The sequence below is a fragment of the Pteropus medius genome, unplaced genomic scaffold (assembly GCF_902729225.1).
Source record: "Pteropus medius unplaced genomic scaffold, Ma_sr-lr_union100, whole genome shotgun sequence".
Lineage (NCBI taxonomy): Eukaryota > Metazoa > Chordata > Mammalia > Chiroptera > Pteropodidae > Pteropus > Pteropus medius.
This window is the reverse complement of record NW_024349803.1, coordinates 20,354,753-20,365,961: the sequence shown is the minus strand read 5'-3', so window position 1 is coordinate 20,365,961 and position 11,209 is coordinate 20,354,753. Positions and strand designations below refer to the sequence as shown.

Sequence of the window (11,209 nt, the reverse complement as noted above, 5' to 3'; positions counted from 1 at the left end):
CTCCAGTCCTCAGCCAACCACCCCTTTCTGCCAAGTCCCCCAATGTTTCTCTAGATGTCTAGTTCAGCACTCCCCTCTAAACCAGGCTTGGAATTGAGGGATGGAGAGAGCCGCCTCTGGCGAGACTGACTGGGGAACTGTGTAGGTCTGGGGAAGAGCCTCCCCAGGAGGCCAAAGTATAATTGGGGTTTCATGGGATCAGGGTTCTGTCTCTCTACTTCTTGGAGCTGAGATGCCACAAACTCATTGGCTGTCCTTTCTCAGCTGCACTTGAGTATGTGCGAAGTCATCCCCTGGACCCCATTGACACCGTGGACTTTGAGCAGGAATGTGGTGTGGGCATCATGGTGACCCCAGAGCAGATCGAGGAGGCTGTGAGTCTTTCCCCAGGCATTGTCTGCTTTCTTAGTTCTGACCCTGGAAAGGAGTGGCTCAGCCTCTCTACCCAGGAAGACTCGGGGGTGAGGATGTGTTTCTGAAGGACATTTTCCTGAACCATATGCATTGGCTTTCTATAGGTGGAGGTGGCCATAAATCGCCACCGGCCCCAGCTCTTGGCAGAGCGTTACCGGTTCAACATGGGACTGCTGATGGGTGAGCAGGGCCTGGGAAGGGAACTGTGTTCTCTCCGGTCATGCCTTCTCTTGTGGGTGTGAGTGAGAAAGCATTCAGAGCACCTTAAAAAATGGTCTGGCTGGGACCAGGCTCTGGTTCCTGAGATCAGCCTGGACCTTTTCTTGGGAAAGACGGTGGGAAGTGCTCTCCTTTGCCTTTCTGCAGCTCCTTGTGCCCACGTTTCTAGGAGAGGCTCGGGCTATGCTCAAGTGGGCAGATGGCAAAATGATCAAGCATGAAGTGGACATGCAGGTGGGTGCCTCCTTGAGCTGAAGCAAGCAAAGACCCTGCCGTGGATAGGGCATAGAGCCCACTGAGGGAATAAATGGGGTTCGCGGGAAGGAGACCCTCTCCCTATTCTGCTGATAAATAGGGCCTGGTGTGGAGGGGGCAGCATCTGGAAGGGCACTGAAAAACTCAGGCATCTGGGCTGTGCCTAATTTGGGGTTAGTTGCTTTACTCAGAACCTCAGTTCCCTCGGTTTGTAAATAGGGGTGATGTGGCCTTCATCTCATTTGAAGATGAACATCTTCATTTAAGGTTCTGGCATAGAATCATAAGAGGGTGATGGCTGAGGTAAATTACTTATCTTGATGCTGGGCCTGGAAAGAAAACACTCCTGTCCCAGGCCTGACTCTGGTCTCTGTTCAGGTCCTTCACTTGCTGGGTCCCAAGACGGAGACTGACTTGGAGAAGAAGCCCAAGGTGGGGCTGAGCATGGTCCTGGGTCCCTGGGGATGAGGTGGTATAGGGTGAGACTTTGGACTGGGGAAGGGAGTGCCCAATCCCAGCCCTAGAGAGATCCTGATCCAACTTCTGGGCTTCTCTCAGGTGGCAAAGGCTCGGCTGGATGAAACAGATCGGAAGACAGCAAAGGATGTGGTGGAGAATGGTGAGAGGCTTGAGACTCTGTCTTATTCAGCTCCCTGACTTCCGAGCTTTCTACCTCATGGATCCCACAGCCTTGTCCATTGCACAACACCCTGCCTTTTGCTGTAAGACTGGAAGCCTTGGTGTTTCCTTTGTTTTCTTTACCCAGAGATCAGCCTAAGGAGGCATGAGAAGTCTGGTTCTGTATCTTTTGTCTTTGGGGTTTTGGGAAGAGGGGCCCGCTTGGTTCTATTCTGGTGGCGAGATACTAGTACCTACAGGCGCCTCCCTGAGCCAGATATGGTAGCTGTGTCCACAAGGAGACTAAGTTTTCCTTGGTCTCTTCTCTGCAGGCGAAACTGCTGGCCAGACCCTGTCTCTGATGGAGCAGCTCCGAGGGGAGGCCCTTAAGTTCCACAAGCCTGGTGAGCAGGCAGGGCAAAACTCTGGGGAGGGCTGGACCTTGATAGCAACTCTCATAGCCAGGCATCTGGAGTGGGGAACCTTGGTCTGCAGCCTGGTCTTCAGGCTTGTTTCTGGTCCTGGCAGGTGAGAACTACAAGACCCCAGGCTATGTGACCACTCCACATACCATGGATCTACTGAAACAGCACCTGGAAATCACTGGGGGACAGGTGTGTAGGAGTATGGCCAAGCAGGCTAGTGTCATCAGCACTTGCCTACGGACCTGGGCTGCTCCCATACTGCCCCATCTCACCTATCTCTGTAGCCTCTGTGAGAAAGGCATCTGTTTCTTTTGGATAGTCTGGGCTCTGACCTGATTCTTCTGCTCCCATTCCCTTCATCTCAGATACGTACCCGGTTCCCGCCAGAACCCAATGGAATCTTGCATATTGGACATGCCAAAGCCATCAATTTCAACTTTGGCTATGCCAAGGTAAGTGTGTCTGGGAACCTAGGAAGCAAGGTGACTATTTGCCGCTCCCATGACTGGATACCACAGAGGTGTCCTGCCTTCACTGCTGCTCCTATAATGTACCTGAAGCAGACAGAGGCCATGAAGTGTGACAGATATTTAGGAACCCATTGGGCTCATTAGGAAAAAGCTCTGTAGGGAATTCCCAGTGTCATCTCTCTTAGATCTAGGTTGGTATAAGAGGTACCATTTAGATACAGGAAGATGAGTGAAACTCTTGAAGATGTTTCCAATTCTGACATGGGAGAGCTCTGAGCATGGCCCAGTTTGAAGAGTGGGACTGTGGGAGCTAGTGATGTGGCAGCTCACAGATATTGCGACTCTCCTAGGCCAACAATGGGATCTGCTTTCTGCGCTTTGATGACACCAACCCTGAGAAGGAGGAAGCAAAGTTCTTCACTGCCATCTGTGACATGGTGGCCTGGCTGGGTATGGGCTGGGCAAGGCCTGAGCAGAGCTAGTGGTCAGTGTGCCTCTCGTAGGGCCATGGCTGGCCATTTGGTGTCCCTGGCTGTTTGCTCATACTGTATGTCATTCTGTTCCAGGGTATACACCTTATAAGGTGACATATGCCTCTGATTATTTTGACCAGCTGTATGCCTGGGCTATAGAGCTCATCCACAGGTGAGGCCAGGGCCATGATGTGGGCCAGGCAAGCTAACCAGGACATAGCCATACTGGGCACTGACATCCCTTCCTTCCCCATAGGGGCCAGGCCTATGTGTGCCACCAGCGAGGAGAGGAGCTCAAAGGCCACAACCCGCTGCCCTCGCCCTGGAGAGACCGTCCCGTAGAGGAGTCACTGCTGCTCTTTGAGGTGGGGTTCTGGAGGGGCAGCCGGATCAGGGTGGGACAAGATGCCAAGGATGAGATACCCCTTTGCTGAGTGGCATCCTGAGCCCTTGCTCCCCTCAGGCAATGCGCAAGGGCAAGTTTGCAGAGGGTGAGGCCACACTGAGGATGAAGTTGGTGATGGAGGATGGCAAGATGGACCCTGTGGCCTATCGAGTCAAGTATACACCACACCACCGCACGGGGGACACCTGGTGGGTATGAGCATGGGGTGGCTTGGTGGGCCATGGGTAGGGCAGAGTGGGGCTGGATGGTGGGGCCCACTGCCTGTGCCCTGCAGGTGCATTTACCCCACCTATGACTATACGCACTGCCTCTGTGACTCCATCGAGCACATCACCCACTCACTCTGCACCAAGGAATTCCAGGCTCGGTGAGGGATCTGGGTCCATGGGGGTGGGTAGGGCCAGTGAGATTCCAGCAGCCCTTCCTATGGTCTCTCCCTGGTCTGAGGTCCTGACTCTCCCCTCTCATGCTCTCACCCCAGACGCTCCTCCTACTTCTGGCTGTGCAATGCACTGGACGTCTATTGCCCTGTGCAGTGGGAGTATGGCCGCCTCAATCTGCACTATGCGGTTGTCTCTAAGAGGAAGATTCTCCAGCTTGTGGCAGCTGGTGCTGTGCGGTAAGTGTGGTGGTGTTTGGCTCATCAGAAGTTGATGGTACTAGTGGCATGCATTTTCAAAGGTCTTCACACCACCACCTTACCCACAGGGACTGGGACGACCCACGGCTCTTCACGCTCACAGCCCTCCAACGGCGGGGCTTCCCACCTGAGGCCATTAACAACTTCTGTGCTCGGGTATGGCCCAGTAGGCTGGGTGAGTGGGTGGTGGCTGAGCATGGCAGTCTGTGTCGTGGCTGAACTTTCCTCTTAGGTGGGGGTGACAGTGGCACAGACCACGATGGAACCACATCTGCTAGAAGCCTGTGTGCGTGATGTGCTGAATGACACAGCCCCACGGGCCATGGCTGTGCTGGAGCCATTACAGGTCATCATCACCAATTTTCCTGCTGTCAAGGTGGGTCTGTCTCAATGTGTGTGCACATGTGTATGTGTGTTGGGAGGCAGGGTGGTGTCCTAGCACCTAGTGTGACTCAGACACCCATCTCTTGCTATAGTCCTTGGACATCCAGGTGCCCAACTTTCCAGCTGATGAGACCAAGGGCTTCCATCAGGTTCCCTTTGGATCCATTGTTTTCATTGAGAGGACTGACTTCAAAGAGGTGAATGGGAGGGTAGAGGGCCCTGTTTGCTGTTGAGCCCAGTCCTGAGGTCCATCTACGTCATGCATCAGACGAACCAAGCCCTGCCAGACACAGGGGTTGGGGGAGAAGTTTCTTCTACCTTTCTGACCTTGCAGCCTCTTGTGTTCACCCTACTTTCTACCTCTAGGAACCAGAGCCAGGCTATAAGCGCCTGGCATGGGGCCAGCCTGCCGGCCTGAGGCACACAGGCTACGTCATCGAGTTGCAGCATGTTATCAAGGTAAGGGCCAGCTGTAGCTTTCCTACCACAGTGCCTGCTGGGGCAAGGATCTGGGTGCAGCCTGCAGTGCTGGTAGCGGTTCCTAGGTCTGATTGTAGGCTTCTCCCCCTCGACTTTCAGGGCCCCAGTGGTTATGTGGAAAGCCTGGAGGTGACCTGCAGACGGGCAGATGCTGGAGAAAAGCCCAAGTCCTTTATTCACTGGGTATCACAGCCTCTGACATGTGAGATTCGCCTCTATGAGCGACTGTGAGTGGACAGAGCAGGGGTGGGGGCAGGTACAAGATGGGCATTGCCTGCTGTGGCTGCCCAGCTGGAGTCCGACCTTCACTCTGGCTGCAGATTTCAGCACAAAAACCCTGAGGATCCTGCGGAGGTGCCTGGTGGATTCTTAAGTGACCTGAACCCGGTAGGCTCATGGCGTGTAGGGTGAGGGTGGTGGGCCTCCCTGACTAGATGGCCATCTGAGTTCCCTGTCCGCAGGCATCGCTACAAGTGGTGGAGGCAGCATTAGTGGACTGTTCTGTGGCCCTGGCAAAGCCCTTCGACAAATTCCAGTTTGAGCGGCTTGGCTACTTCTCCGTGGATCCAGACAGCTCCCAGGGACAGGTTTCTGAATTTATCTGCCTGGCATTTCCACAACAGTGATAGTGGTGGCTGTCATTCACTGTGCCACACGCTTTACCTATATTTCCTTAGTTAATCCTCACCACCTGAGGTGGGGTTTATGTTCTGAGGAGGAAAAAGGAGGTCCATGTACATAATTTCATTTGGACGCTTCCTTTCTTACTCCTAAGGTCAGGAATAGGCATAGAGGTTTTTATAAGCATTATAAAATGGAGGCCCATTTTATAATCCAGTCCCTTACCTGAAGTCATACAGTTATTGAGAACTTGAGTCTCCTGACCCTCTGTTCCTCTAGGATGAATGAGGTGAGGGTAGGGGTGGGGTATCTGGTGAGAACTACCCTGGCCTCCTGGCCTGATTCTGGCTTGGTGGTCATTCTTCCCCCTTTGCCCTCCAGCTTGTCTTCAACCGGACTGTCACACTGAGGGAGGACCCAGGAAAGGTGTGAGCTGGAAGCCCCATGGACTTAACCTCATCCTTTTGGAGGCTAGGGGTACCTAGATTCTTTGTCAATAAAAAACAGCTAAATCCCCCTGGAGTCTGTGTTATGTCTTCCCTCCCGGCACCCCGGGGGCTGGGGGTGGGCGGCTGATGCAGTGCACACACAGCAGTACTGACAGCTTTGAAACCACTGGTGCACTTCTTGGTGCTCAAGGGCCTGATAAGATATTCTCTGCATCTGGTCTGAGGTTAGGGCGGGCCCTGGAGTGATGCTCTACTGGTTAGGAGTCCTTTGCCAGAAGGATCTGGAAAGTTTGTGTCTGCCTGCCTGCCTGCCTGCCTAGGCAGATGAAGAGAGGACAGGCTCCCCGCCCAATTGTTCAGCAAGTGATGATGTGCCAGGCACAATAATATGAGGAAGACAGGAGTGACCAGGCAGGAGAGGTCTCCCTGGGGCCTGCATGAGGCTAGCAGAGGTTCCTGACCCAGCCTGGGCTTGGAAGACAGTACTCTCAGGAAATGACTCCTGAGAGTCCCAAAGGACTAGAGGTAGTTTGCCAGGGCAGGAGGAACAAGTACAAAGGCCCAGAGGCCTTTTCTAAGAGTATGGCAGGCTGGTTGCCCTCTAGGGCAATGTGAGGTACTGCTGAGGCACGCCTGTGCCTGCAGCTTTAACACCCTCCACATTTTCCCTGTATACAAACAGCAGGCAACCAAAGGCTCGCTTTAAGGTGGACTGGACTACGTAAGGTTGAATTAGAAAGACAGAAGTGGGGAAAGGAGAGTCCCGGGTGCTAGGGACAGGAGAGGACAGAATCGCGGGGGTGTCCCAGGTGGGACGCGGCTGGAGGCGCCAGGCCTAAGTCAGGGCTTGTGGGGACCACCTTAAGCGATAAGGCGAGCCCCGCCCCGCGCCGGGCTGTGCGAGCAAAGGAGGCCCGGGCTGGCGGCAGAAGGTGGATCCAGAGAGCACGCTTTGAGCCATTGCCTGCCTAGACTCCAAGCTAGGTAGACCTCGCGCTCTGGCCCTGCCCCACATGGAGGGGCGTTTTAGGGCGGGGCGTCCCGCCCTATACCCCTCTCCTCGCCAATACAGCAGCCGGAGGCCCGGCCTACCTCCACCGCAGAAGCGTTCCCTTTAAGTCTGGCCAGGAGGCAGCCTCAAGTCTCGCGGGATCCGACGCTCAGATTATCGCGAGAGGAGCATTCGGCACCTATTGGCTGTGAGGGTTGAATGTAAGATGGCGCCCAGGGAGCTGTGAGGGGAAAATCCTGTCGGTCTTGGAGCGGCGACGGCAGAACTGGGGCCCCGAGCGGGTGCGGCGGGGCCGGCGGGTAGAGCGGCGGCGGCGGCGGCGGCGGCGACGTCGCCGGGTGAGGGATCCAGTAGGGGAAGGGATGCGGCGAGGCTGCAGGCCTGAGACAGCGGGCCCACCCCACACAACGGCGGGCGGGGGCGGGCGGGCCGCTGCCGCTGGGCCCAAGAGACCTCGGGGTGGCCCCGGAGCGGAGAACGTCCCTGGGCTCGCGCGCCCCCGCCCCTTGGGTGGGGGAGGGGCGGGTCGTAGACTCGGTGGGCGCGGCGCACGAACGCGCAGTGATAGTCGCGCGCGGCCGGGCCTGTTTATACGAGCGGGCGCGCGGGCGCGCGCCGTCCGGACCTTTCGATGCGCGTTGCCGCCGACGTGCGCGTTCCCGGTCCGGATATCTCGGTTCCTGGAGCCGCGGCCCGTGGGCAAGAGCGACTTTCGGGGGCGTGCGCGCGCCTGCCCGCGACCCCCGGATTCGGGTCGCGCGTCTTGCTGTTGGGTGGCGGCGCTGCCGCGAGCGCGCGCAGAACACCCCTTCTGCGCGGAGGGGCCGCGGGCGGGAGACTGGCAGTGTGAGGAAGGTTGCGGGTTGGGCCCTTCCTCCTCTGGTGACGTCCCCGGACTGCTCGGGAGAAACCAACCGGCTTTACGGTTTGGCTAGCGGCCCCGCAAAGGCGGAGAGGCGAGCGAGAGTGCTCGTTCTCCTCGAAGAATGCGGTTGACCCGAGGCCCATGTGCGGGGTGGGTGCTTGGGGAGGGTACTGTCCTGCTTGTAAAACTGAGTCCTGTTGGTCTGTGAGGGCTGCGAGTCCTCTCGAGTTTCCTCACCTTGTCCAGCTGCTTTGTGCTGGGGTAGGAAGGTTAATCTTAGGAGGCCCTTTCTTCAGCGGTACCTGCTTTTTTGTCACCAGAAAGTAATTCTTCCATAAGCGCTATTCCTACACATCATCTCCGTGCGATCCGGAAGGGGATCCTCTTCTGTGGACAAAGTGAAACTACTGGAGCTCTAAAATGCCACTTTAATTAAATCCTTAAAAGCCGCCTTCTGTGTGAATGGGAGGGACTGATTTGCACTGTTAGACTAAGGGCCCACTATTACTCAGCCAAAAAGTTGCCCAGAACAAAATTGAACAACTTGAGAATCAGTGTTTTGCTTCTTCCCAGCGGAAGAAAGTCCTAAAATCTGCCCGTGTATCACTGCAAAAGGCACTTTAGATAATAGGTTTCAGTCTTTTTCGGCCTTTTTTTTTTTTTTTAAACACCAGCGCTGTGCTCTGTTGCCAAGGGAGTTATAGATTTGTCCTAGAGAAACACGCTTCTTTTTTCTAAGACAAGACATTTTCTAGTTCGTGTTTTACAGTCTTGTTTCATTAAGTTTAAGGAAAAATAAGCTAAGAGGAGGTAAAATTAATCAAATTTGATAATGATGGGGTAGTTTTTCTAATATACTGTATTTTAAGAACAAAGTTAAAATTTAAAAAGAGGCTGAGGATGGAAGGAACTTCTTTGTTCTGTTTTCTTCAGAATGTTACAAGTCTTAAGAACTCAGGACAAGCAACAGAAATACATGCAACATGGTGACTGGTGAGTTATAATCGTTCATATGCTGGAAATATGTGTGCAGTTCTTTTCTTGGTAATATTGAAACATTACAAACCCTGCCAATCATTCTCGGTACTGTCTGCCAGAAACTACTAGGTGCTGGAAAATAGAAGATGTGGGGGAACTGCATCTTTGAATCTAGCCACAGTTTGCTCTTTGAGCAATTTTCTCTTAAAGTGTAAGTGGGTGCAACTTTGAAGTTTTTAACGGGATGAGGCATCAGCTTTCCTAAGGACCTTAAATGGTTCAAAGAAAAGCACTCAAGTTTATCTAGGGTACACTTAAATTTTTATGTATCTCTTAGGCCTGCTTGTTTTGGAATATTTTTGTTTTTAGCTATTAAGTTTTAGATATGACTTTTAAACGGTGTTTGCAGATATTTTTTGTAAGCTCATTAAAATTTACTTATTAGACGATGTCCTATTTCCAGTCCTCTGTGATGAATAATTTGTTTATTTCTCCATGAACCTCTGCCTTTCCACATCCCCTTTGCCATTTCAAACAAAAGATGCCATTTCAAACAAAAGATCAAATAGTAGTTGAAGTTTCTTGTGAATTTGAATTGCTCCAAAAAGGTAACCTAAGTCAGTAGTTCTGGATGTGACTGTCCTCCATTATGACAGCCTCAGAATCAGGGATTTCTTCCTTTAAACTTGCATGCCTTCTTTTAATTTAATCAGTTGTGAGTTGTCCTTGATGTGCCATGCTTCTTGCTTGTCTCCTTTTTAAATGGTCACCTTTTATCTCTAATGGTCTTTTATTTCTCAGCCTCAGATTGAGAGGTACATGAATACCTTTTCTTTTCTGTTACTTTGTATTTAGTTGCCCTGCATTTTGTTCCATATGTTTTAGGTCCTCTTCAGCCTTCACTTAAACTCATTTGTTTTTTTTCCTATGTGTCATACTGGATTGTAATTTGTGATTGTGCCTGCATGAAGAAACGATAGATTAACCTCTTTGCTGCAAGGGAGAAGAGAATTGTCCTTTGGTTTCACACTTCAGGGAAGGACAAAACTATAGGTAGAGCTGGTGGTCCATGTCAGAAAGCTCTTTTTTTTTTTTTTTTAAATTTTCAAAAGTTTGTGAAATATCTATATAAATTCAGATGATCTTTATACAATTTAGCGAAAAATTATAAAGTGAACCATTGTGTAATTACCACTTCTTCAAGAAATAGAACAATGCCAGCACCCCTGAACTAAACCCTTCCATGGGTCCCTTCCTGGTCACAGCTTCTCAACTTCTAGAGATAATTACTTTTCTGACTTCTATGATAATCATGTTCTCTGTTTTTATTTTTACAACTTTGTCTCCTTCAACAACGTGGTTTTGTATGCTTTCGAGATTTATGTAAATGGAATCACTCTGTCTTCCTTCTTTAGCATTGTGTTTGTGAAATTCATCCAGGTTGTGGGCAGCTGCAATTCATTCATTCCCCTTTCTCTATAGTGTCCTGCTAGATGAATATACCATTCTAATATTGATAGACATCTTTATTCCTTCCAGTTTGAGGCTATTATTAACGATGCTACTGTGAACATTCTAATATAATTACCTTTGTATATGTGTGTGTCATATATACCTAGGGGTAGAATTGCTGGGTGATATAGAATGGATGTTTTCAGCTTTACTAGATATTACGAATGGTTGTCCAATTTACAGACCATCAACTTTTGGTAGGAATGTGAATTTAAGTTCCTGGTTGAAAGTGTGTTGTCCAAAAATAGAACCATGGTGAAAATGCCCTAAATCAGGGACTCCTCTCAAAAAGGCATGGGGGAGATGAATGGCCCAATGGGATAATTTCTATCACAAACCCTGTAGTGGATTAATATCTTTAAGAATAGAAATATGTCTCCAAATTTGCTCCTTTAAAATGACTTATGTTAATTAGGACAAATGTGAGTGCAACTACTTAAAATGGAAATTGATTTTTTTTCATGTGAATGAGTTCTTCAGACTAGACTTCCTAAGCTATGAGGGGCCATTGCTAGAGTAGATGTGAATCTTGAGAGGGGCCCACGAACAGGACTGTTGGGTAAACAGGAAGACAGGACTTTGAGGCAGCTCTCCTTTGTATCTTCTCTTAGTCTCCCATATATTTAAGATCTACTCTGCAGATTCAGGAAGAGGTATCAGATTTGAGGGGACTCAAGAAGGAATAATTCCAGGGAGTAATTAGGTCTTTCCTTAGTACATAAATAGAAAAAAAAAAATAGCAATAGAAATGTAATAGATTGCTCTTTTAGAGTAACCTTTGTCTATGATACCATTTTGTGTTCTAGTGATAAAATAATGATAACTTTCATATGTGAGAACCTGCTCTGTGTCAGGGATTACGCTAAGCTCAAATAAAAGAAGTACAGGAGAAATACTAGTGATCAAGGTGTGCATACAAAAGAAAAGTTTCTTGGGTCTGTTGGTGTTGGGGTGGTTTGTTTATTGTTTTGCAAAGCAGCTATACTTA

The 11,209-nt window shown here is 50.7% G+C and overlaps 2 protein-coding genes and 1 long non-coding RNA gene across 7 annotated transcripts in view; 2 read left to right on the top strand and 1 right to left on the bottom strand.

Annotated features, from left to right (window-relative positions):
- Positions 1–5,927, top strand: part of QARS1 (glutaminyl-tRNA synthetase 1) — a 6,605-nt gene extending 678 nt beyond the window's left edge. Inside the window, exons 3-24 of the mRNA XM_039837714.1 lie at positions 265–374; positions 519–594; positions 803–867; positions 1,267–1,320; positions 1,447–1,507; positions 1,839–1,910; positions 2,035–2,120; positions 2,297–2,383; positions 2,752–2,851; positions 2,968–3,046; positions 3,131–3,239; positions 3,338–3,468; positions 3,555–3,647; positions 3,762–3,899; positions 3,989–4,076; positions 4,153–4,296; positions 4,397–4,501; positions 4,671–4,763; positions 4,884–5,011; positions 5,105–5,171; positions 5,246–5,371; positions 5,787–5,927. Coding sequence (XP_039693648.1) covers positions 265–374; positions 519–594; positions 803–867; positions 1,267–1,320; positions 1,447–1,507; positions 1,839–1,910; positions 2,035–2,120; positions 2,297–2,383; positions 2,752–2,851; positions 2,968–3,046; positions 3,131–3,239; positions 3,338–3,468; positions 3,555–3,647; positions 3,762–3,899; positions 3,989–4,076; positions 4,153–4,296; positions 4,397–4,501; positions 4,671–4,763; positions 4,884–5,011; positions 5,105–5,171; positions 5,246–5,371; positions 5,787–5,837 — 2,063 coding nt within the window. The 3' untranslated portion in view covers positions 5,838–5,927. The remainder of the gene's footprint in view (positions 1–264; positions 375–518; positions 595–802; positions 868–1,266; positions 1,321–1,446; positions 1,508–1,838; positions 1,911–2,034; positions 2,121–2,296; positions 2,384–2,751; positions 2,852–2,967; positions 3,047–3,130; positions 3,240–3,337; positions 3,469–3,554; positions 3,648–3,761; positions 3,900–3,988; positions 4,077–4,152; positions 4,297–4,396; positions 4,502–4,670; positions 4,764–4,883; positions 5,012–5,104; positions 5,172–5,245; positions 5,372–5,786) is intronic.
- On the bottom strand, positions 1,053–7,084 carry LOC120582342 (uncharacterized). Its single transcript, XR_005647545.1, has 2 exons — positions 6,947–7,084; positions 1,053–1,346 (listed from the first exon to the last, which is right to left on the bottom strand). It is a non-coding gene; the product is annotated as an uncharacterized LOC120582342 (long non-coding RNA).
- Positions 7,044–11,209, top strand: part of QRICH1 (glutamine rich 1) — a 34,784-nt gene continuing 30,618 nt past the window's right edge. The window contains exons 1-2 of one of the 5 annotated variants that reach the window (XM_039837710.1): positions 7,052–7,204; positions 8,665–8,724. The gene's annotated coding sequence lies outside the window, so the exon portion shown is untranslated. Of the gene's footprint in view, positions 7,205–7,738; positions 7,882–8,664; positions 8,725–11,209 lie in introns of those variants that run through there. The other 4 variants (XM_039837711.1, XM_039837713.1, XM_039837709.1 and 1 more) reach the window with 4 other exon arrangements.